Raw genomic sequence first — 25,690 nt, forward strand, 5'->3', positions numbered from 1 at the left:
CACGTGCAAACGTAATATATGACACGTAAGAGTAATCAGTGAGTATGCACATTAACATAATAATGTGAAGGTACCATCTGTCGAGTTTTTTTGGTATTAAAGCCTTGAAACCCGTAGTTCCGTCTCGAAATTCATGTTTCCACTTGTCCATACCAACTTCACGTGAACGTGAGAAGATTTTCCAAAAAGAAAGGAGGAGGTACCGCACAATGGTGGAAGGGATTCACAGGGTGCTTAGAATCTTTAGTAAGAATATAATTAGGAAATTTATAATCATTTAACGATATAGGTACTTACTTATACCTGCGTGTCATTTGCGTTTTTAATATAAAACATACGTTTTATACACTGAAATATTTGAGCTCGTTAGAGAGAAAAATCTTTAGTAAAGTAATTGTTTGATGTGAAAAAATCGGCAAACATTGGAAGTATTGTGAGTCGCAAGAAAAAAGGCGTACATACTTATTCAAGTCGGATTTTGAAACATCTTATATCTCTTCAGCTTTTATCTCATTTTGTCCACACTGAAAGTATGTGTGAATTTTGAAACCTTTTTTAAGTTATCTAAAATTGTGAGAACATTATTTTTAACTAACTCAATAGACCACTTAGAGTTACAATTGTTTTCTATAATTTATTTGCTTTTTGGACTGTTTAATTATTTATTTGCTGTTTGCGTTGTGCGGTACGTTTGTACTAGGCTAATGCCTAAAATGGATTACTTAATAATATTAAAGGTTGTAGGGGTAAGACATTTTATAGGTGCTGTCTGTATTGGAAATCATCAAAAAGCTGGAAAATATTAAAATGTTTTTAAAATCTCAACATTTTCAATTAAAATAATAATTTCATATTGCCCCTCAAATAAACAACCTACACCACCTTTTTTTTTTTTATAGTGAATACCTCACAAGAGTCCCAACTGCTCCCGCCTGGAGCCAGTGAGACTATGGCATTCCCAATTGGGGGATGTTGTGAGGCTGAAGGTAAGTGGGGAAGGGAAAGAGGAAGGTGGGGAAGTACCTGGCTATTCAGATCTAGTCACTAAACACGGCTAAAGCCATTTGGAGCAACGTTTCAATTCTGAATGGTGGTCTTACACCAGGGCGATACTGGTAGTATCTTCCACTCTGGAACGTGCCGCAAATATACTATATATTATTTTAATTAATTAGTTGTGAAATAACACAAATTAATCAAATAAAATTTATTTGCGCACGCCGGGTTCGAACCCGCGACCTTCGGAATGGCAGTCCAATGCGTTACCACTGGACTATGCCGGCCTACCTACCTTATAATGCTAATATGGTGGTTGATGTTTTCTCCCAGCTTCTGCCTGATCACCGCTTTCAAACTGCAGTCCCCCTTGGTTAGTATTCCTATCCTGTGACCATCATTTGTCCTCCGGGCCTTCTGTTTTCCGTGGTGCCGCTCCGACAACATTTGAATATTTTCTAGGTTGAATGTCAATATGTCCAGTTGGCCGACTACGGGAAATAAAACAATGAAAAACTAAACGGCTTGTTTAGATAGAATAAAATATTAGTGAATTTTCGGTCGTGCGGGTGTTTGATGTGTTCGAAGTTTTCCACTAATTGAAAAAAGTTCGCCCAAAAATTTTGACGTGTTCTATTTTTTTTTTTTTTTTTTAAAAGAAAGACAAACATTCCCGGGTTACGAATAACCCAACAATGTTTGAAAATCTCCTACTACCACCACAGAAAGCCGAAAATGTTGCTTGTGTTGTGATGGAGGACTTAGCCAGCCGAGGAATCGAACACGCGACGCTCGGGTGAGACCCAAGCGCTATGCCCACTCAACCACTGACCGGTCGAATTATTTTTATCTGAATTCTACAAAACATGTCACTTTTGGGTGATGAGTTGGAGTGGGTCAGTGAAAAAGTCTGATTGCAGGGATTTGGTAATCCGGATCTTGCAGAGACCTGGAAATAAATAGATGAAACATGAATGCCGGCAAATCGCTTTTATTTTATTCACTTCTGTAAGGTTTCCTCGTGATATAAAATTTTGAAAGGTGTAGAGTCTGTAAAATCGAATTTAATTTAAAGAGTAGTTTAAAATAATAAGGGAAAGAAGCAATTTGATTGCAAAAAGTGAAAATTAGGCATGAAGCGGTGAGTAAAACATAATTTATTTAAAATAAAAAAAAATTATGTTTCAGAAATAGAAACCATGAGATTTAGAACGTTCGACGTAATCTTAATTTTCGTTTCAATGTTTCATACAAAAATAACACGCAAGAAAAACTATATTCGACATTATCAGGACTTTTTATAGGTTTTTAGAGTTCCATAAAGTTTTCCCATTTATATCGCTTAGACATTATAAAAACAAATATGTTTGAAGAAAGCAAATTAAAAAAATAAATTTATTAAACTGACTTTGTTATTTTAGTTCCACTTCTGACCTCTGACACCTCAGCAAAGTGATCCTTGTCGTTCTGTACCTCTGTTTATATTTCTACACGAACATTGTATTTTCTATTAATCTATTATCAGAAGTTATTCCTTATAACGGCATATAAGTACACTTTATAAAAAAAATCCGTAGGATACCTTTTTATCATAAGACCCCGTAAGACTGAGAAAAACTGAATGAATGAATGACTGGAAGTCGTGATACTGACAAATGTTTATTTTATTTAAATGTAAAAATTGGCTCCTTTCCATCCACATCCTCGACAAACTGAACAGAAAAACTGGTAGAATTGCGATGTGAGCATTGTCTGTGTGCCGTAGTAATCTCAATATTTCCTTACTTAATTGACCAAATGGCGAAATTTTTTAACATCGAAATTCTTCCTTCTAACGACAGTAGAAAGATCTGATGTTGACAAGATTAATTTTCTTAAAAAAATACCTTGTATTGTACACCATTTTTTTCTTATAAAAATAATATGCGAGAAGAACATTTATACACATCGCAAAAAATTAGATTATCATCAACAACAAACAACGAATTGAACTCACAAAACAGTTTATTCTATAAAGGAATAAAAAAAGTAATTTCCAAAATCACTAAATTAAATTTAAAAATTACAATGTAGTAATTATGAACGTAAGTTAACTTAAAGAAGCTAATAGAAAACAAAAAAAAAACTAAAATACATTTACGAAAAAAAGTTCTTTCGAATCGGAAATGTTCAGTGCCTGAATCCAACCAGGCTCTACCTTTAAAACTGCTAAGGCTAGAATTTTCGCAAGCGCTAAACTATCGTTGCCAAAACTGTGAAATAACATCGAAGCTGGAAAATGGGCTACGACAAGTAGGAAGCTGCTCGTTATAATTGGATGTGAAATATGGAGCTAGAAATGCAGAAATAAAAGTGCCATTTGCTATCAGCAGAATTTTATCTTATTGGGACACATTAAACAGAAATATCAGAAAATGGTCCAAATGTGTCAAATAATGACATGGAAAAAAACACAAACATGTGGAACAGTTTCTTTGACTGAAAACTATCCTACAGTTACTTATCGTATCGAGTAAGGGCAAATTCAATGTCTAGGTTTTCAACAGGGTTAAGCTAATTTCGTTCGGCGGTACATTTAGAAACATTTTAATGCGAGATAAATCCAAACATTGTAATCCGTGATAAATCTAAACAAAATTATTTTCGTTCTTTTTTTATAGATTTTATGCTTTATGTAAAACCATATACTTACCAATTTTTATTTTTTCATAATCAATTTTAGAAAAATAATTATTACTTACCTCTTATTTTCCTATTATTATTAAAGCCACTTTTAAAGTATGGTTAGAATTGTGAATGAACTCTTCTTCTTCTTAAATGATTTAATTTAGCATTTCTTTAACATAATAGCTAATAATAGTAAATGCAACTTTTACTTTGAAGAGAATTAAAAATATATGATTTCGAATTTCATTTTAGCCCACCATGCCACTTTTGCAACTTGATTCTAAAAATAAGGGAAACTAAAAAACATTTCAAATACAGATTTTAAACATGGATTAAAGAACAAAAAAAGCAATATTATAAAAAAATTATTACTTAAACGAACATAACATATTATTTAAGTAATTCACAATACCAGTGTAATAAAATATAAAGAAACACAAATTATTATTACGTATTTCAATATTATTATTTAACCGTACCTCATAACATTTTCGGGTTTTTTTTCACCACACATTATTGTATTTTATTTTATTTCATCTCAGTTTTATATTTGTAGCAAATATATTATCCTTTTGTTGAATAATTAAATTTAAAATGGGTACCTCGGCACGGGTAAAGCACCTAGTTAGGCCCACATCATAAAATAATATAACATAATATGTAAAGTTATTATATCTTATAAAAAATATGTATACATAATCAACCACCACATCACTGACATGTGCCTAGTTTGTTGGTCTTAACACACCCAAAAATCGTAAAAAAGTAAAAAAAAAAAAAATCATTACTTACTTGCTTAATTAATATTGCTGTAACTGACACTCCATATTTATCGCGGTTAAATATCACGTATTTAGTACGTACGAATACGCCACAAAATAATAGAAATAAAGTGAACCAAAAAATTACACACTATTGAACCGCACCTATTTTTTATTAGTAAGATGCGACTGTTGGAATATCAATGAATCTTTCCTTTATCTCTGTTTTCCACTTCACTTCACACAAATTGATCGTTTGCGGAATGCGTAGAAATGCTCATATAAACCAATAAAATACTCGATTCAAAGACAAATATAAACTCTACGTGCGTAAAAAAAGGCACATAAAAATCCTAAAAGAATTTCGTTTTACAAAAGAGGTTTTTCTGAGTTGATAATCTAAATGATATTTAAAACTTATATTTGTATGAAAAATACCCTAATATTAATGGGGTATTCATATAACATTGTGAATTATGTATGTGCCTCAGGGGAAAAAATTACGTGCATTTTTTCTTTTGCTTTCTTTCAGGGAATCCATTAGGTAAGTTAAAACGCTTAAGGGAACCGTAGCTTAAGCACGTTTCTCTGCGGAGATTTACGCACTCTTGGAAAGAATATACATTCCCCGACAACTAACAGCGTCTTTCTTGTATGGGTGCAATGCTTTCTAATAAAGAATATACATTCCCCGACAACTAACAGCGTCTTCCTTGTATGGGTGCAATGCTTTCTAATAAAACAATTTCATAACTGCGATTATTTTTTTTGCTTAACCGTGTGAAAAATAAATATACACATTTGACGAAAGTGTTAAAAATATGTATCTTTACAAAACGCTGCTTGCATAAATGCATATTTTTCACACTATGTGTACACGGTGCATGCAGAAATTAGTAGTAGGTACCTACCTACACTTTCTGAAAGTACGATTCTAGATAGATTTTTTTTTTAATAACCTTATGAGTAAAACCTCAAACTGTAATATTTAATTATTGAAGACAAATTTGAAACCAAAAAATCAGGAAAAGATACTTGAACCAAGGACCTTGCCGGGTGCGCGGCTCTACCAACTGAGCTAATGGGACCTTAATTTCTTCGGTCATATTTAACTTTATTATTTTTTTTTTGGTAAACTAATGTTTTTAAGACAAAGTTGGTTGTTTTCAGGTGAAAAATGTAACAAGCAGTAATTGTTGAATGAAACACTAGTATATATTGAATAATTTCGCGGGTAAGAGATAAGCCGCCATAGCTCAGTGGTCAGAGCTGTCGACCGGAAATCTAAGGGACACGGGTTCGAGTCCCGTTGGCGTCATGTATCTTTTATCAGGAGATTTTTGTATGTGGATGAGTGTTTCAGGCGAATAATTATTGCTTGTAAAATAATTGTTATATTTAACTTTATTATATTTCGAGTAAGAACTACCAACATTATCTTCGTTTTCTCAACGTACATTTTTATTGGCTATTTATCATTATGTATGATCGCAAGATTCTTCTCGAACTAAATTTAATCGTTTTTTCGTCAAACGCTTTGTAAGCAAGATAAATTTGTGGAATAGTATTTCTTTTTAATTAATTTAAATAGCATATTAAAGAAACTCGCTTTTTGAACGAATAATAACAAAACCAATAAATTGGTTTTGCTACTTATCTTACAAAACGCCCATCTGTCCCTAGAAAAACCTCTCATCTGATTGTACTGGAATATTTTCGAAACGAAGTTAATCGGTATTGCCAAAGTGAAGAAAAAGTATCTTCCCTGTAATTTTAATTTGTACATGGTACTGTAAAACTGTTAATTTCTATATCGAACTCCATTTAAACTTCACCAACAATTTTACACATATAATTTGCATGGATCACTCAATCAAGTCTCAATTTGTTAGTTTGCAATAAATTTAAAGTAGGTAGTTGCAATTTATTTTACCAGTTAATCAGTTTTTTTACCAGTTCTGGCATCATGAAAAGGGCACCGTTAAGTTTGCCTTTCGCTAGGTAGATGCATTAATTAACAGTTACCATCGATCTCTATTTCCATTATTAGCTATGGAGTTTTGAAAATAAATTTGTTCAATAAAGTCACCTTTAATATTTGTTCCATATGGTTCAACAAGAAATATGATGTCGAATAAATTTTTGAGTGATGAAACTTGAGCAAAGCCAGATGGGTACTACTTTTTTCAAGCAGAAACAGCTTTTGATTAATTTTTTCATCGCTGTAACAAATAGCACTAGTATAATTACATCGTACTTTTTGATCAGCAATAATATAATCTCCCCTTAGGAAAATTTAATTTAAATTGAGCCAGGGGTTGATTGCATTTTCATCGCATTGAGTATTTTCCGGAATAACAAGATATCAGTAAATTAATTACTCTGTTAGTGAAATATCATGAAATTAAAAGTCAATAATTGTTAACAATACTTTGAGATTAGATTCAACGTTCCATTTTGAAAACAAGCCTGCCTTCTTCGGAGTAAAAATAATTAAACAAATTCATTATATATATTTCATTTACAATCACAGGATATCATTGTTGGCTTTGTTATTTATACGTATATTCTTAACATGAATTTATTCTCCTTTGTTTTTTTACCCGCTCCTCAGGGCCCTTTATTACTTATGCAATTCTCATATCTCATATTATATTTTTGTCTCTTTATACTAATTTATTTTATTTATTACAAGATAATACATTACAAAAATGAGTTTACAAAACTCATTTCGGGAAAAACAACATAAAATGAAAGGCGAGACAACATAAATACATTAAAATAAATAAACGCAGAAGTTATTTTGGAGTTCCAAAGAAAGAATTTGTCAGTGATTAATAAAACTGTTGAGGAAATAAGACTTTTAAGGCTTTTAAGAGCTTTTGCCAATGTTTTTTTGTTCGTTGCCGGAAGTTTTAGATTACTAGGAAATGCGTTGTATTGCTTATGTGCAATGTATTGTAAGGATTTAAATCCAAATTAAGTCGTGTAAGTAAATAACTCTATGTGTATTTGATTTTGTGGTCGTGTTTTATGCTGGAGTATATTGGAATTAAAGACTGGTTAAGTGTTAGTGTGTGAGGAGTGTAGAAATATTTGTAGAATGGCAGTTGTGATGTTATTTTTTTTTTTTTTTTTTTTGTTACATACATGGTTTTAAAATACAAATTATGTTTTTTACATACATATTAAAAAAAGAAAGAAACAATGCGAATTACAGAAAAGTGTATGTACACATGCACATATGTATACATATATAGTGTATTACACACCATACATAACATACACACACAATACACGTACACACACACGAGTTCATAAACAGCATATACATAAAAATAATAATATGCATAAATGTATGATAGCAAAAAAATCCCACATAGGCATCGCCAGTTCGTGGGTATACTTGTGTTTCTTTAAGGCAGTTCAGTTAAAATTACTCTAAATATACATATTTTATCTTTGTAGAAAATTGAAAAGAAAAGAATGAAAATATTTATAGTAAAATCATTATTTACTGTATTTACGGGATTAAATATGAAAAATAAAAGTTAATAAGGATTTGTTAAAAGTTAATAGAGATTAAGATCAGATGTTACAGCAGGTAAATATTAATATCTATGGTATTTATCCAAGACTTTATTACATTTTTATGTTTCCTGTAGGATGATATATTTTCACATTTGATTTCTGTATTGGTATAGAGTGCATTATAAATTTTTGGTGTAATAAAATAAGCATGTCTTTGCGCAAGCCTTGTTTTGCACAGTGGAACTTTAAATACATTATTTACCCTATTACTAGACCGATTTTCATTTTTTATAAAAAGAAAATTTCGAGCAAATATATATTTTAAACATTGTGTACAGTAAATTTTTCTTATCTCTAACAATTTAGCCTCTTCGAATAATTGCAAGGAGGGGTAGGTCATATCTTTATGCAACATTATTTTTAGTATTAGTTTTTGTGTTATTTCTAGTGGCTTAATATGGGTGTTATAAATCCCCCCCCCATGCAATTATTCCATAAGATACTGATGATTGCACCAATGCATGATACACCAATTTGATTCTTTTGATATCTACTATGTTATTTAAACGTTTAAAAATATAAGTTAAATATCTAAGTTTATTTACAAGCTTTTCTATATGATTTGTCCATTTGAGTTGGCTGTCTATTATAATTCCTAAATATTTAACTGTATTCCCCGATTTCATTTCTGTACAGTTAGTGCATAAGACAGGATTGCAAGTATTTTTGTGAAACCTTATACTTAGATGAGTTAAGGGTGTCGCTTTTTTGGTATTATAAAAAGGAATATATATAGTTTTTTCACAGTTCAGAGTTAGAAGGTTTTGATTGAGCCATTCTTTGACAATAATTGTGCACTTATTTGCATTTTTAGAGACCTCGTCCCAGGATTTACCATGAACTGTGATTGCAGTATCGTCAGCATACGAGAAAAGTTTTCCCGGAATACTAATATTACATAGGTCATTAATATAAATTAGAAACAAAAGCGGACCTATAACTGTTCCTTGTGGAACCCCATGTCTCATAGATGCTGGTTTACTAATATTTACGCCAATTTTTGTGGATTGTCTGCGATCAAGTAAATAATTTGTTAAAAGTGACAGACAATTATTTTTGATTCCCATATTATTAAGTTTTCCAAGCAGTTTATTATGATTGACGGTATCAAAAGCCTTTTTTAGGTCTAAGAATATTGTTAAACTTTTCATATTCGAATCTAGATTGGTGTATAATTTTTTTGTTAGATTAAATAAAGCATCATCAGTACTAAGACCTGATCTGAAACCATATTGGTGTGGTGACAAGAGTGCATTAGATTCTAGAAACTCTAGTACTTGTATCTTTATGATTTTTTCTAATATCTTTGCAAGTTGGGATATCAGCGATATTGGTCTGTAGTTGTCAAGTTTAGAGATCGATCCAGATTTATGTATGGGTACAATAATTGAGAGTTTAAATGCATTTGGGAAAATGTTTTTTTCAAGGCAGGAATTAAAAATGTGTTGTAAGGGCATAGAAATGTGTTGTTTAATAGACTTGATTGTGATACAGCTTAATTCATCTGGACCATTGGCTGTATTTGTTTTAAGATTGTCAATGTGTTTTATAATTTCAGATTCAGTTATCCGTTTAAATTGAGATAAATTAGGAGTATATTCGGGGGTGGGTATGTCTATTTATACTTAGGCAGAATCGTAAAAGGAAGTATTGGTGACTGTGAGTATATGAAGTATATTATCTTTGACATGTTTATCCCATGGTAGATGATATATATTCCGTAAGGCTCTATTTTGTATGACTTGTATTTCGGTACTTTTTTTTGTAATGGTGCCCCAGATACTAACTAGATAACTCAGGTGGGAGTAGATCATAGCATAATATGTGGCACGCAGTAGAGATGTGGGGAGCACACCTTGGAGTCAAAAGAGTACACCGGTTATCGTTGAAATGTTGGATTTTACATTCTCAACATGGGAGTTCCACAATAGGTTAGAGTCTCTGAGTAACCCCAAATATTTCGGTAATTGAAAATTTTGTACCTTTCATTTTCAAGAATAATATTATGATTATGTTATCTTTTTTCCCGAAAGTAATGTAATGGGTTTTTTTAACATTGGAGCTTAATTTGTTTAATCGCTGCCATATAGCCAGCTTTGCGAGATCTTTATTCATTAGAGCTTCAAGTTCCTTCAGATTTTTACAATGATAGTAAATCACAGTATTATCAGCGTAAAGTTGAAGCTTTCCCGAGATTTCACATTCAGTTATTGTACGGGACGTGTTTGCCTGCACAAGAAAAGACTGTAAATAATAAGCACTGGCACACATCAGTCCTCAGCCTGGGTAATGATTTAAGTAAAACACCGTGAGGTGTTCTATCCAAACCATCATAAAAGAAAGACGATTCGAATCGAAATTCACATTTTAATAACAAGTATTGTACTGGTATACAGAACGTACAAAGGGGTGTAGCTTATATGTACTTCATATTTTTTACAGCCAACCCAATTCACAAAAAATAGTTATATGTATTTCAATACAACTGGGATTTAAACACAGATACAAAACTGAGACAATCGGAATTCTTTCAGCGATAATTTCAGATTGGAGCACATTATGCAACATCGCGCCATACGATACAGCAAATGGCGTAGGCGACTGCTGGAGCAGTGGCCAGTTCAATTGCTAGCCAGCAGGAATCGGCCAGCCTCTAGGCTTCAGCATCAATGGCCAATTCAGTCGGTAGCCAGGAATAATTGGCCAGCCTCTAAGTTTTCAGCATCAATGGCTAATTTAGTCGGTAGCCAGGAAGAATTGGCCAGCCTCTAGGTTTTCAGCATCAATGGCTAATTCAGTTGGTAGCCAGGAAAAATTGGCCGCCTTCTAGGTTTTCAACATCAATGGCTAATTCAGTCGGTAGCCAGGAAGAATTGGTCGGCTTCAGGTTTTCAGCATCAATGGCTAATTCAGTCAGTAGCCAGGAAAAATTGGCCGGCTTCTAGGTTTTCAGCATCAATGGCTAATTCAGTTGGTAGCCAGGAAGAATTGGCCGGCTTCTAGGTTTCAGCATCAATGGCTTATTCAGTTGGTAGCCAGGAAGGATTGGCTAGCTTCTAGGTTTTCAGCATCAATAGCTAATTCAGTCGGTAGCCAGGAAGAATTGGCCAGCCTCTAGGTTTTCAGCATCAATGGCTAATTCAGTTGGTAGCCAGGAAGAATTGGCCGGCTTCTATGTTTTCAGCATCAATGGCTAATTCAGTCGGTAGCCAGGAAGAATTGGCCGGCTTCTAGGTTTTCAGCATCAATGCAGCAGGGATTGGCCAGCCTCTAGGACCTAGGCGATCACTGGCAGTGGGCAGTTCAGTCGGTAGCCAGCAGGTATTCGTCAGCTTTTAGATTGTCAGCATCTGTGGCTGGTTCAGTCGGTAGCCAGGAGGAATTCATCAGCCTCTAGGTTGGCAGCATGGTCATTTGATTATAAGAGCCGGCACTCGGAGACGCCCCATTATTGTAATGATGACAGATGCGTCTGGCTCAGCTGATAGAGTGCCGGTCGTAAACAGCTCGTTAGAAATAGTTGTAATCTTTAAAATGATTGTACTGTGATGGAGGAACAGAAGCGACTTCAGATTTTAGTTGACACTCAGGAATTTATAATTATAATTAACAGATCCCGTTTTAACTGGAGGTGTTCCGTCCACTCGTGTTAATTTTTGAATTTTGACTGCCAAATATTGTGGTGTTTTTAGCTATTTATTATTTCTCTAGCAAGCCTTCTTGTGACGTCAATATCTTTCTACATTTCAGACGTAGGTGTTTTTAGGTGGTGTTTTCAGACTGGTTTGTCAATATTTTAACTTTTCTCCGGCTTGATTTGCCTAGTAGGCGATTATTTTGGTTCATTTTTCGACTCGTAAATTTTATAATATTAAATGCAATTAATTTTTTCATGTTCGATTCAGTTATATCATTTATGTATAGTAGGGTGTACCAGGACAGAAGGAAGAATTTTTTTAATGAATTTAAATACGCATACCCTCTTATTTTTTTTCATTTGATTTCAACAACTCATATAATAAATATTATTTTCACTAAACGCCGGCAACCCGTGCCAACTTGATGCCAAGCATATGGTTCAAACATTTGTACAGAGTTAATATGGAAGGATTTTAAACTTTTATTTTTGTCTGATAAATAAAATTTAATTATGCACAAATGTTCAATTATGTAGTATTTTATATTTAAAAATGGTATATTGATTAAATTTTCTCATCAAAGTTTGTTTTTTACATTCAGGATAAATCTCTCGGTGTTCCTGAACACATCGGAACAAAAATTGTTTTTGTTCCTCTTCGACCGTGATTGAGCTCTTTTAGCTGTATCATTCACTACCCTCAGTGACGACACCTTCTTTCTGGATTCTTTATACGAAGCATTATTTGACTAATTTTAAACTGCGCACAAAGTAATGATATTTTCAACGAATAAAGCGCCCTTGCCATCCATCGAGCACCTGAAGGCCGAATCTTTAATTTTTTCGCTGTATCTCCGCCTAAAAATATCACAGAGAGATCTAACAACTCTCGATAGTCATCTGCAAGTATTTTTGTTGTCAGTGCAGTACGGTAAAAGCCTAGCAAATCATCGATTTCGGAAGCGGTTAGGTGCAATGTGAGATTTTTTCCATAGCACTAAATTTTATCGGGATCAACATTTTTCCAGTTATTTCGAAATTTTTGGAAGAGTAGGATGTCAGGGCTTGTAGTCACTTGACTGATTTTTACTTCAAACACAGCTTTTAATACCAACTCATACACATGATGGCGGCAAGCAAAATAAACATTTCTCTATTAAATTTTTGTTCAAGAAGCACACAAGCACCATTGAAGTGATCTGTATTTAAAGCTGTAGTATAACAACACAGAATTGGCACTTTATCTTCCAGATTCCAGTCTACAATCCATTCCATACAGCCTGCGCTTGTTTGCTTACCGAAAACTTTCCAATCGTGGTACAGCAATAAGTTGTTCGTTATCCCCATATGATATAACAATTGGAATACGTTCTTGTAACGGTTCGTAAGACGATGTTGAAGGAGTTGGCGCAGATAAACTAATTGAGTATGCCGATTTTCTTTCTCAATTGTTCTAAGACGCGCTCTCTCTTTTTATCTGTCAGTTTTTTGTCAACCCCCCCTAAGTAGCCAGGACGACCTGGCTCTCTTTGCCGCTGCAAGAAGATTCTATCTTCATTTATTTTTATTAATTCAAAGATTTGGTTGGTTGGTTAGTTGGTAAAGTTTTGGTTTGGTATACGCGCCTTGTCCCAATAGATAACAAACTCGAGAATAGTGAGATTAGCACTTTGATTGACAGTTAAATTCATTTCCGGGATATTGTAGAGCAAAATTTCAAGAACTTGTCCATTAGATGGCAGTTTAAAATCCGATATTTGGTATTTTACGACTCCTATTAAAAATAAAAATTTTTAGAACTGCGTAAATCAGACGAAATCTTGCCTGAATGAGTGATATTCGTTTACTAACAAAAAAGTAAGTAAATTCAAGCTCATCAACACGTTTGCTCGCGGGCGTCTTAATATAAAAGTACTAACATGTTTCGATGCAAGTCAGCACGGGTTGCAGTGGTCCCAAGTTAACGAAATTTTATGTTTTTTGTCATTATTAAAACAAAATTAGAGGGTATGCGTTGAAAAGTAACAAATTTAATTTTTTGGAACGCCCTAATGTATAGGAAGAAAAGCAAAGGTCCTAAAATCGAGCCCTGTGGCACTCCACATTCAATTTTTCCAAAGCCGCTTAGGTTTCCTCCATTATCGACAAGGCAAAATCTATTATCTAGGTAACTTCGGAGCAGATTTAAAAATTTCCCGACTATGCCGAAATGTTCCATTTTCTGTAGAAGTATTTCATGATCTACTGTATCAAATGCTTTTTTTCAGATCTATAATTAAAGTTGCCACAGATTTTTATTTATTTATTTATTTCATTCAAAAAACAGTTTTTACATAAAAAGAATGCTCTGCACATCTCACTAGGGCATTCCTGTATCAAGATGTGCAGCTTTACAATAATATCATTTAAAAAAATACATATATGTAAATTTAAAATAATAACAACAATAAATTAAATTAAATTTAAACCAAAAAAGAAAAGTTTATGACACGGACGTTTCGAGACCGGTAGACAAAAATAAAACAAAATTTTAGTAACAAATGTATGAAAAAAATAAAAACAAAATGTCAACAAAAGAAGCATTAGTAAGTAAGTTGGCAACAATAATATTCTTCTGTTAACTAAAGTACAAGGTACCTGTGCTGGCTTATCAGACACAAGCATAGGGTGACCATACTAACAATTACAACATGGATAGTATGAATAATAGATTATAAGAAAAAATAAAAATAACTAAATAAAAATAGGTAAATAATAACCGATAGGTAAGTAGATAATATTATAATAAAAAGTAAGTAAGTAAATAATTTAGCTGGACAATAATTAAAGTAAATATTAATACGATAATTAAGTAGATAATAATAAGTAACATAATAATAATATATAACCAAAAGTTATTTTAGAAGTAAATAAGTACATGCACAGTGAGTAAATAAGGATTGTATCGAAACAGAGCTTCCACAAGGAATTATGATATAAGCGACAACATGGGTGATCCAAAATCATCACTCTCAGCTAGTACGGAGATTTTGACCATTTTCTTGAATGAATTTAACGTACCTATAGTTTTTATATTTTCTCCAAGCATATTATATAGCAACGGAGCTTTATATGAAAAACTCCTTTGTCCCAAGGATGTTCTGGTATACACCGGCTGATACATTAAAGAAGAACCCATTCTAGTGCTGCGCACTTGTTGAGATCTTTTAGCAGTAATAGTGTTGTTGAAAAATTTACAGAGAGCCTGTATTATGTACAACTGCCTTATTGTCATAATTTCTCTTTCACTATATAATAACTTTGATGGATACATAAAATTTCTCTTAAACATTATTTTTAAAATTAATTTTTGCGCAACATTCAAAGGATCTAAGGTAGTTTTGTTACAAGAACCCCAACAGACAACATTATATGAAAGCATTGATTGAACAAGAGCATAATATACAGTTTTTAATGTAACTTTGTCCAATATGTTTCTTAGATTTTTGAAAATGTAGGCTAGCCTTATTATTTTGTTTCTTTATATAGTAATGTGATTGTTCCATTTTAAATTTTTATCAATAATTAAACCCAGGTATTTGATGTTGTCTACTCTTTCCAAAAATTGACAGTTACACTCCTGCACACAACAATGTATTTTTAATGAACGTTCCAAAGATGGTTGATTTACAGAGGAAATGCTAAAAGTAATATATTTAGTTTTGTTCATGTTTAAGGTTAACAAGTTTTGATCAAGCCAATTTTTGACTGCCATTAATCCTGCCTCGCACTTAGCATACGTTTCATGCCATGTGTCAGCAGCAAACACCAAGACAGTGTCATCTGCAAATACAATTGAAGATCCAGAAAATTTCAGTTTACAGAGGTCGTTAATATATAACATAAATAGAATTGGACCCAGAACACTACCTTGAGGAACATCATATACAATTGATTTATTTCAGCTAATGTGATCATTAATTATACTCTCTGTGTTCTATTTTCAAGATATGTTCTGAACCGATCTAAAGATTTATTAACAATACCCATTGAACTGAGTTTTTTTAAGAGTAAACCGTGGGATACGGTATCAAATGCCTTAGACAAGTCTAAAAAGACGGCCATTGCTTTATTGCCAGTATCAAGAGCTTCTACGACTGTGGTGATCATTTTTAATGCAGCATCACTTGTTCCCATGTTTTCTCGGAAGCCAAATTGATTATCTGAGAGAATTTCATATCTTTTTACATAAGACATCAACCTAATTTTAGCTAATTTCTCTATTATTTTTGATAACGTATTTAGCAAGGAGATAGGTCGATAGTTATTTACATCTTTGTTATCTCCTACTTTAAATAAAGGAATAACTTTGGAATTTTTGCAATGATTAGGGAACAAGCCATTCTCAAAACTAACATTTACAATGTGTGTAATAGGTATAACTAGTTCAGAAGCATTTTGTTTGTAGACCATTGCACTTATACTGTCATTTCCACTCGAAAAACCTGATTTTAGCTCATTAATCACATTTAAAACTTCATTACAATTCGTTGGTTTGAATTCAAAGCAAGCATTTTGCAAAGATTGTGTTGGATTATAATTTTTTACTAAAGATTCTTCACTGGTGTTATTTGCACTACACAAAAGATTAGCAAAATTTTGACCTATATCACAAAAAAAATTATTCACGTGGTTAGTAATGACTGTTAGATTATCATTTATGGATATTCGCCTTGGTCTATATACTGCTGAGTATTAGAAATGAAATCGAAAGTGGCACATTGGGTACTGGAGTTTTTCCGATAGCCATATTGCTGTGGTGTTAGGATATCGTTACTAGAGATGTATTTTATCAGTCTATCTTTGATAATTGTCTCAAACACCTTTGAAAATACCGATTAACTCGATATTGGACGATAGTTAAAAATACACTTCTTACAGTCTTCTTTACAAGTCGGTATAATTTTCGCTAGCTTTAACAGGTTTGGAAATATTCTCGAGCCTATTAAAAAATTGATTCAATGATAAAGCACTTCATAGAATCCAGAACATATATGGTGAAACCTCCTCTTCTTCATTTGGGCGAGAAGAAAAAGCACCTTGAAAACCATATAAGCCAAAGAACTTTTCTTCTCCAACATCAAGCACCGTTTCAGTGATGACAAGCACATGAACACTATCGCATAATCTTTTCACCTTTTCCTCAATTTCCTCAAACTTGTTTCGTATACTTCAAGCGTTCATATACATTATTCGCAGACAGTTCTTCATGTGAGTATAGTCATCGATGGTCAAGCCTTTGTGTTCTTGTATTTTACATTGCATAGTCTATTGTAGCTAGGTCTTTTTTAAGAGCAGCTTGAGCCCAGCCTACATGAGCTATGTAGGCTGGGCAGTTGTTCCCATCTCCGGTTTAATGGTCAGCAGGCTTACCAAATTTGGTGCATGTCGCGCAAACTGGTTTGATAGTTGCATTTGGGCAAGACTCACGGGTGTGTTTTTTTTTAGCACAATGTTCACATGTAGGTTTAGTATCTCTGCAATATTTATATGAGCGTCTAATCATATGAAATTTAGTGCAGACAGTCCAGTTTACAAATATTTTCTCCTGTTCAATAAGTAATTTACGCACGATAGCGGGCATTTCATAAATACGATGACAAGTTTTTATTGTGCGAGCACCAGCCAAGTGACTTAATTTACAGCACGCAATAGTTCCTCCAATGTCTTGAATTTGGGAACACCAGTTAAGGCGGTCCTATAAAAGGTCCTATATAGGCGGTCCTCTTCGTCAGTCAGGTCCCGCGGTACACCAAAAAAATATTAGTCTCTGAGATCGCTTGGTGCCCTTTATAGTTTTCGTTGCTCGCCTGCGGTTGCCGTGTTTATTAAGATACCTTTATTTCTTATCTTTTTTATTCCCGTGACCCGAAAGCTTTGCTCAGATGGCCGAATTATGTCTTAGATAATTTTTTTAGTACCTTCACTATCCTTGTTGGCGTCTGCATCTCTTGGAAATATGCATACGGCAGGTTTTGGTGCTCATATTGGGTAAGTGGTGGGGGTTGGTGAGAATCATAAGGCTGTTTGCGGGCGATGTCAGCAAATGAAAGGCTTGCCTCCGTTGCCACCCCAACTCTCCACATTACAGGTCCATTTTTTGAATGATTTTTTGCTCAAGCTGTCTTTTTTCGCTCTTCTCGTGGCGTACTTTGTATTTCTGTTATTCTCAGTTGGGCTGTCACTGTAGCCAGATCAGCACGCATGGTCTCGCGCTCTAACAACAGCTTAGATACAGATCTAAAATTCCGATACGTTTCTGGAGATCCTCAGCTGCTGGTCTTTTGAGACCTTTGACTGGTTCTCTGCTGAGACATCTTGTAGAACTTTTAGATGTGTTTGAGCTTCATTGAGCACATCTACCTCTGAGGCGCAAGGATATTCTGCTTTGGTGTCGTCCATAGACATATGAATATTAGTAGACCTGCCCTAAGTGATTAAAAGCGTATTATTCCCCACTCCCCATACCGGTTCCATTGGAGCCGGCTGGGCTCGCGTATGGCTTCCCGTGAATCTTGAGAATGTGACGTCATCATTCTTGTTCGAACTAGCGTCGAGCTATGGTCTAGGCATTTTATGAAATAACACGCCAAAATAGTGGCTTGTGATATGAAAACTTGTAAAAATAGATGTGAAAAAGAGAATAAACCCAATTGTCGTATTACATTCCATATGTAAGCATCATTTTACGCTTATTCACGTCGTATAATATGAATCAGTTGTAGAAACATATACTATCACATCGAGCCAACATTGGTCGAATGTAGCGATTCTCAAGTGTGCGCATCGTTGTTACTGGGAAGTAAATTATGAACACTTATAAAAGTGTCTTAACTAAATACGTAAACAAAATATTCGACTCTGAAAATAGAAGAAATTTTTTTTTGCGAATTTGGACTTCGCAAATTTGTTCATAACGTGGCGAGTAATTTGCGCTCCCATGTAAAAATGTCTATTCATTCAAAAGCAGATTTTACTTTTAAGAACTAAATGGTGATATTATAATGCGAGATGCCTATATACTGTCAGATTGATTTATTGACGAATCACAGTCAGCTTTACCCACTTCGTTCTTCAACAGTTGATTTTACCCCTCACCTTTAATTTCTAGTCTATATATTCATATGTCTGTGGTGTCGTCGGAGCCTTTGTATGACGCAACCGTTTTCGTTTTCATCCTCAATCGAGACGCTATTCTCCATTAATCCGAGGCATTGTCGTGTTCAGGTGTCTTTTTTCGGACGATTTCATTCCACACTAGCTTTACGTACACACACACTAGAAACAAGTTCGAACTGACGAATTGACAGTTCTGATGACAGATTTATAATAATTTTGTTTTTGATATATCTTTTAAAGGCCGGAATTCCGATATTCTACCGATTTATATCATATTTCCCTTAAACACTTTAAGTTTCTAAGTTCTTAAAAAAATATATGCTATTTTTCAAGATATTATCTGAATATATTTAGGGCCGAAACGTTAATTACATAAAATTTACTCGATAGAAAAAAATTTCAAAGTATGCTCCAAAAATTATTATTTACACATTTGTTTCTGTTATATTACAAGTTACAGGTATGAAAAAATTCACATTGCTTCTTTAAATGCTACTTAAGATATTTTTAAATAAATTTTTGCTATATTGTTAATAAATCGTGTTTAATTAAATATTTTCACAACTGTCGCTTACGTTTATTGCTTTTAAATCACATTTATTATAGCGCGCTCGCTCCGACATGAAGATTAACATATCTTTCATTGCAAAATTTCATTCGCCAACTCGAGGGCTTTGGGGGCAGACGTATAGTTCAACGTTCTATGATCTACAGACGTGCAATTACGTGCAAATATTTGAACCTATAAAGATAATTTTAAGCGTGTAAAGTATATCAGTTCATAAATATTGTTTTTTCAAAGATGGGAAAAAAGCGAAAGACATCTCGTATTTCAAAGAAAACAATATATTCCAAAGGATGCAACGCATGATGCAAGCTAATAGGTAAGAAATGATATTTATTATAAACGATAATTTATTATAAACATTTGTAATTCATATTTTTATTTATGTATTGTGTAGTAAAAAGTTATAAAAATTATTATTTTATTTTTTTCAGAATACGATAAACGATAATTTATTATAAAAATTAATTGATATTTTTATTTATGTATTGTGTAGTAAAAAGTTATTAAAATTTATATTTTATTTTTTTTCAGAATACGATAAACGATAATTTATTATAAAAATTAATTAATACTTTTATGTATGTATTGTGTAGTAAAAAGTTATAAAAATTTTTATTTTATTTTTTTCAGAATACGTACTTTGGGAAATAAAACTAATTCTAATGCATTAGAAATTACTGGGTAAGTTTTTATTAATTTAGTTTGCTTGTTGAGGATTACCATATGATAGTGATTTATTTGTGAATTAACTTTCTACGTACAAAAACACATACGTCACTTTACATCTTCTCTAATGATTGACACTGCAACGATATTCGAAATATAATATAATATGTAATAATAATATGTGGGCCATCTGTTTCAAAAAACAATATTCGAACGTGGAATCCAGAAAAATAATGAACGTGCGAGCGAAAACAGTTATTGAAAGTTCTGAAACTGTGGGGAATTTAATTTAGTTCAATGATGTTATTTTTTTATGTCGGAAGGAGGCCCTAAAGAAAATAATTTCTCTCAAAGCCTGTGTCATCCTTGAGAATGCTGTATAGAGGGTCTTTTTTGACTGTACAATTTCTACCCAGAATTGGCTTTATTGTACGTTTTTTGATTAACCGTAGCTAGGTGTTCTATTTTCAATAAACTCTTTAATTATGTTTCAGATGTGAAATCTATACTCCGCTACAAAATGTTTTGCCCGAGTCTTGTAAAGATGTTAAAGCACGGAGGTAATAATAAAATCATTTGAGCCCTTTACTGTTATTTAAAAGGTCACTTGAAGTGCAGTTATAATCAATGATTTTATTTTTTTCTAGCTTCCACGAACAATCTGAAAAGGCATTACCTAAGGATTATACTCTTAAGGAGAATATAGAAAATGTAAAAAGGTGAAACGGATTTAAGATTTTCGATGAAATTATTGTGTTTTGAAATATTTATTTAGTTATTTATTACTTTATTTTTTTTACAGTTTATCTGATGAACGTGTCTACGTAAACAAGAACCAAAACAAAGCCATAAACAAGAAACTTATCGACCGAAGTGGTCTTTCGCAATGCATTGACAAAATGTATGTTATAGTGATCTATTTTACTAATGTTTGTTATTTTACCATCGATAAACGATATGTTCCAAAGAGATAAATTATTAATCTACAAACTATCTGCTTCATGGGAAAAAAGAATAACTGCTTCATAAGAAAAAAATAATCTTCAGTAATACAAGCATTCAAAAGTTTATAATAGTCTTATATTGGCATCCAAATCGATGTATTTTTTCATAAATCGGTTTCCATTTTTAACGCTGATTTTGCTTTTCTAGGTTAGATAAAAATGATACAGCCAAAGGAGGACAAGAAAGACGTATGGTCGACATTTTTTATTTTATTGACCAATTGAAATCCATATTGGACCATCCTCCTTTTGGATGCGGATTTGGAAATCTTGTTGTCATATCTGAGAAAAGATTTGGCCTTATGTCCAAAATACTGTTTCAATGTAACATGTGTCGCGCCAAATTTACAGTCAACACATGCGACCCAAAACCTAAACATACAATGGATTTTTTTTTATTTTTTTTTTATAGTGAATACCTCACAAGAGTCCCAACTGCTCCCGTCTGGAGCCAGTGAGACTATGGCATCCCCAATTAGGGAATGTTGTGAGGCTGAAGGTAACTGGGGAAGGGAAAGAGGAAGGTGGGGAAGTACCTGGCTATTCAGATCTAGTCACTAAACACGGCTAAAGCCATTTGCAGCAACGTTTCAATTCTGAATGGTGGTCTTACACCAGGGCGATACTGGTAGTATCTTCCACTCTGGAACGTGCCGCAAATATACTATATATTATTTTAATTAATTAATTGTGAAATAACACAAATTAATCAAATAAAATTTATTTGCGCACGCCGGGTTCGAACCCGCGACCTTTGGAATGGCAGTCCAATGCGTTACCACTGGACTATGCCGGCCGTCAAATCGATATTTTTGCCGGATGTCAATGTAGCAACAGTATCGGGGATGACTCCTGCAGGAATTGGACTTGCTCAACTGTCCGAGCTTTTGACGGCTGTTAACATACCCCGATGACCCCGATGTCCCAAAAATTGTTCAATAAGAAAAATGTGTTAGTAGGACGGAGTGGCAGTGATAGACGTGATCGCGGATGGCTGTTGGTCGAAGCGATCATATAGAAAAATTATACCGCCCTCTCCGGTGCGGCAGCAATTATCGGCAATTAGTCTTCTGATTTGCAAGTCCTTAGGAGGCACTAAGGGTCTTTCTATCTATCTTTATAATATAATAAATTGGATGAGCATAAAAATGTAAACGTCTATATAATTTATATAAATGTACAAAAGTAGATATTACATGTGTATAAATATTATATTACGCATATTATACAAGATGTCGGGGTAAAGAGCACAAACTTCGGGAGGTGATTCTACTTGATAGTACAAGTAAAAAAAGAAAAATTAACTTTTTTGGAATTCCAACGTTTTAAGATAGTTTTCGGGTAAAAAGGTTTATTTTTTGTATAGAAAAAACAATTTCTTCTACGGAAAATAATTTTTTGTGGAAAAAATTTTGAAATTCGAAAAATTTCCATTTCTTTTTTACTTCTACTAGCATTTAGAATAACCTCCTGAAGTTTGAGCACTTTACCCCCGGACACCCTGTAAAGATAACCATATAAGAAAAACCTTATTTATAATAATAATAATAATGATTGGACTATTTATATAACGCCGTTTTCGTGACAAAATCACCTCAAGGGCGCTTAACAACTTAATTTATGCATTAATCACTTAGACTTAATTACTTTTGGTTTAATTGATTTTATAAAAGTTATAAATTAACTTTTTTTAAAGTATTTTATGTAGTATTTTAGTAAAGTAAAGTAATTTTTTATACCTATACAAATTACTTTTTTGTAAAATTAAAAAAAAAAATTTAGTAATTAAATCCGAAATAAACCCATATTTTGAGAACCATCTTCATTTCATCTTTCGTTCTAATTTGCTTGGTGCTAACTAAAAATGGGTTTGTTTTTCTAAAATGGCAATAGATGTCGGTGTCATTTAAATTATTAAATCCCCACATTTATTCCTAATACGAATTCAGACAATGACACCTCTATCGGATTCTTTTAAAACTAAATATTGTTTCTTTTGTGGTGGTTACCCAAATCTAAATTCTTTACACGGAAGGCGCCCTCTTAACTGCAAGCTGGAATTACTTAGAATTCTATCACTACACTAAAACTCGATTTGCACTTGTAATTTTGTACTTCCTATGCGCACAGGTACAAAAATAAGTATTCTTATTTATGTTTTAAACTGGAGCAGAAACAAAACCGTTCACTATTTTCTTGTGGTATTGTTACAATCCTGGGAATTTACAAGTTAGTGATAAAATGAAATAAATAAATAATTAAATTTAATCTCTAGTGTATTTTTGTACCCTTTCGTGCATAGTGCATCGATCGCAGTAGAGTTTTTGTGCCCTTTCGCGCACAGTGCATCGATCTCAGTAGAGTTTTTTGTGCTCTTTCATACACAGTTCATCGATGGCAGTAGAGTTTTTGTGCCCTTTCGTGTACAGTGCATCAATCGCAGTAGATTTTTGGTCATTTTAGTGCACAGTGCATCGATGGCAGTATAGTTTTTTGTACCCTTTGTGCACAGTGCATCGATCGCAGTAGAGTTTTTTGTGCCCTTTGTGCACAGTGCGTGACTCATAAACATCTTATTTTTTCTATTATCGTCAGACATGTTATTTTAACAGATTTAGAAAGAGAGAACAGCTAGCAAACAAACGAACACCATTTTCTCTTCATTATATATAAGAACGCTCAAGTGGGCAAAGAACTGATTTCCTGACTAAGAATGAACAAAATCATTGAAGATCAAAACAGGAGCAACGTTTTTCTCTATTGAATTGGGTAGTTACGTTTAATAGAAAATATTTTATTGTAATTAGTTTTTAGAATCATATGATTTTCTTCTGTAAATTGTCATATGTATGTATTTCAAATAAAAAATAAATAAAAAAAAGATCAAAAATATTACGAATATTATCAGTAAAATCATCCATCAGCTTAATAATAAGAAAAACTTCGAGTGTTTTTTTACTTACGTGCTGCTGCAATGAAAGCTGGTATTATTGTATCTAAAGCCCCATCCAGAAGAACCACAGAGGTCTTGGAGTAAATCTGCAGCAGGTATACTAGCGGGTATGCAGGCTTGGTCATTACGTCAAAATAGGGGTACTTCACATTCGTTGGGAGGACCGCAAACCTCTCAGTTATGGGCATTAGACAGCCAACTGAAATCGAAGAATGTATATGAATAGTGCTTTTATTTAGATGGGCTATTTTTGTCAATACCGCACAACAGTCACAAATGTGCGGAGCAAGTGGGATTATGGTACCCAAATGAGGTATATTGTGAGTCTGAAGGGAATGGGGGGAGGAGATGGGGATGATGTACACGGAGAGAACTTACTGAAATAAAATATTTTTAATATTTTAAAAAAAAACTTCAATTTATTCGTAATAGGGTTAAAAACGGGAATGCAGGCCTTTGACGAATGATGTAACATATTTCGTAATAAACTTTCAGTTAAACACGAATGTGCAATTTTTGCATTTCGACATTATATAATTTTTTTTTTATTTATTGTCAATTTTTTTGATACATACAGTTACATATACAATTATACAAAATACAAGGAGTAACAAAAAAATCCCACAAAGGCGAAGCCTGTGCGTGGGCATTATAAGGTGAAAATTAAAACAGTGGTGGTTATATTATCTATGGTTTAAATGAAAAAAGAGATAAGAATAAAGAAAAAAATAAAATAAAGAATCATATAGTACATTTGGTTATTTTAATAAAAAAAGAGTTCAAAAGAAGTTAAACTTTTTTTTTTTAAATTTAGATGGTAACATATTATCATATATAGGTATCATATTTGTATAACTTATAGAAAAAATTCTCTCACTTCCAGATACTTTTTTACCCAGCTTTTGACATTTATTTTATACGAGTTTAGGTTTTGGCATATCTTGATGGAACTCGGCAAGGAATTAAACAATTTTGGGCCAATATAGTGAATGTGTCTTTGGGCTAGCCTAGTTTTGCAGTGAAGCACTGTGTACATGCATATGTTGTGTCTCTGGCTAGAACGATTTGGATTTTTACAGAAATTATAAGGACGAGTGTATACAAATTTAAGACATTGGACACAGTAGATCTGCCTTAGTTCCATAATGTCAGTTTCCTTAAACAATTTATCGGTGGGATATGTCTTGGTCTTCTGGTGCATTATCTTAATGATAGACTTCTGAATAATTTCTAGAGGTTTCACATGGTTATTGAATGTTCCTCCCCAGGCGATTATTCCGTAGGAAATGGATGAAAGTACCAATGCATCATAAACGAGCCTCATAGTTCTTATGTTAACGATATTGCTCATGCGTTTGAATATGTAAATTAGGTGCCTCAGTTTATTGACAGTTTTTTCTATGTGATAAGTCCATTTGAGTTGACAGTCAATAGTTACACCTAAGTATTTGATATAATTTCCTAATTTTACATCTTCGCAGTTTGAGCATGTCTCAGGGTTACAATTAACATTATGGAACTTCAGGTTAAGATTGTTTTTAGGGGATGCCTTTTGGGAATTATAGAAGGGAATAAAAACGGTTTTCTCATAATTTAGACTAAGAAGATTTCTATCTAGCCAATCTTTGACTATTGCAATGCATTTGTTGGATTTACTTATTGTATCTTCCCATGTTTTACCTTGTACTG

General features: G+C 33.2%; 1 protein-coding gene across 1 annotated transcript in view; it reads right to left on the reverse strand.

The window, feature by feature from the left end:
* LOC149425779 (4-vinylanisole receptor-like) overlaps nt 1-25,690 on the reverse strand; it is a 75,106-nt gene that overhangs the window by 10,653 nt on the left and 38,763 nt on the right. The window contains exons 3-4 of the mRNA XM_089646214.1: nt 24,012-24,200; nt 1,292-1,487 (exon numbers count right to left, since the gene is read on the reverse strand). Of these exons, the coding sequence (XP_089502340.1) occupies nt 1,292-1,487; nt 24,012-24,200 (385 nt within the window). The remainder of the gene's footprint in view (nt 1-1,291; nt 1,488-24,011; nt 24,201-25,690) is intronic.

The sequence above is a fragment of the Hesperophylax consimilis genome, chromosome 2, assembly GCF_061612785.1.
Source record: "Hesperophylax consimilis isolate HC1 chromosome 2, BYU_Hcon_1.0, whole genome shotgun sequence".
NCBI lineage: Eukaryota > Metazoa > Arthropoda > Insecta > Trichoptera > Limnephilidae > Hesperophylax > Hesperophylax consimilis.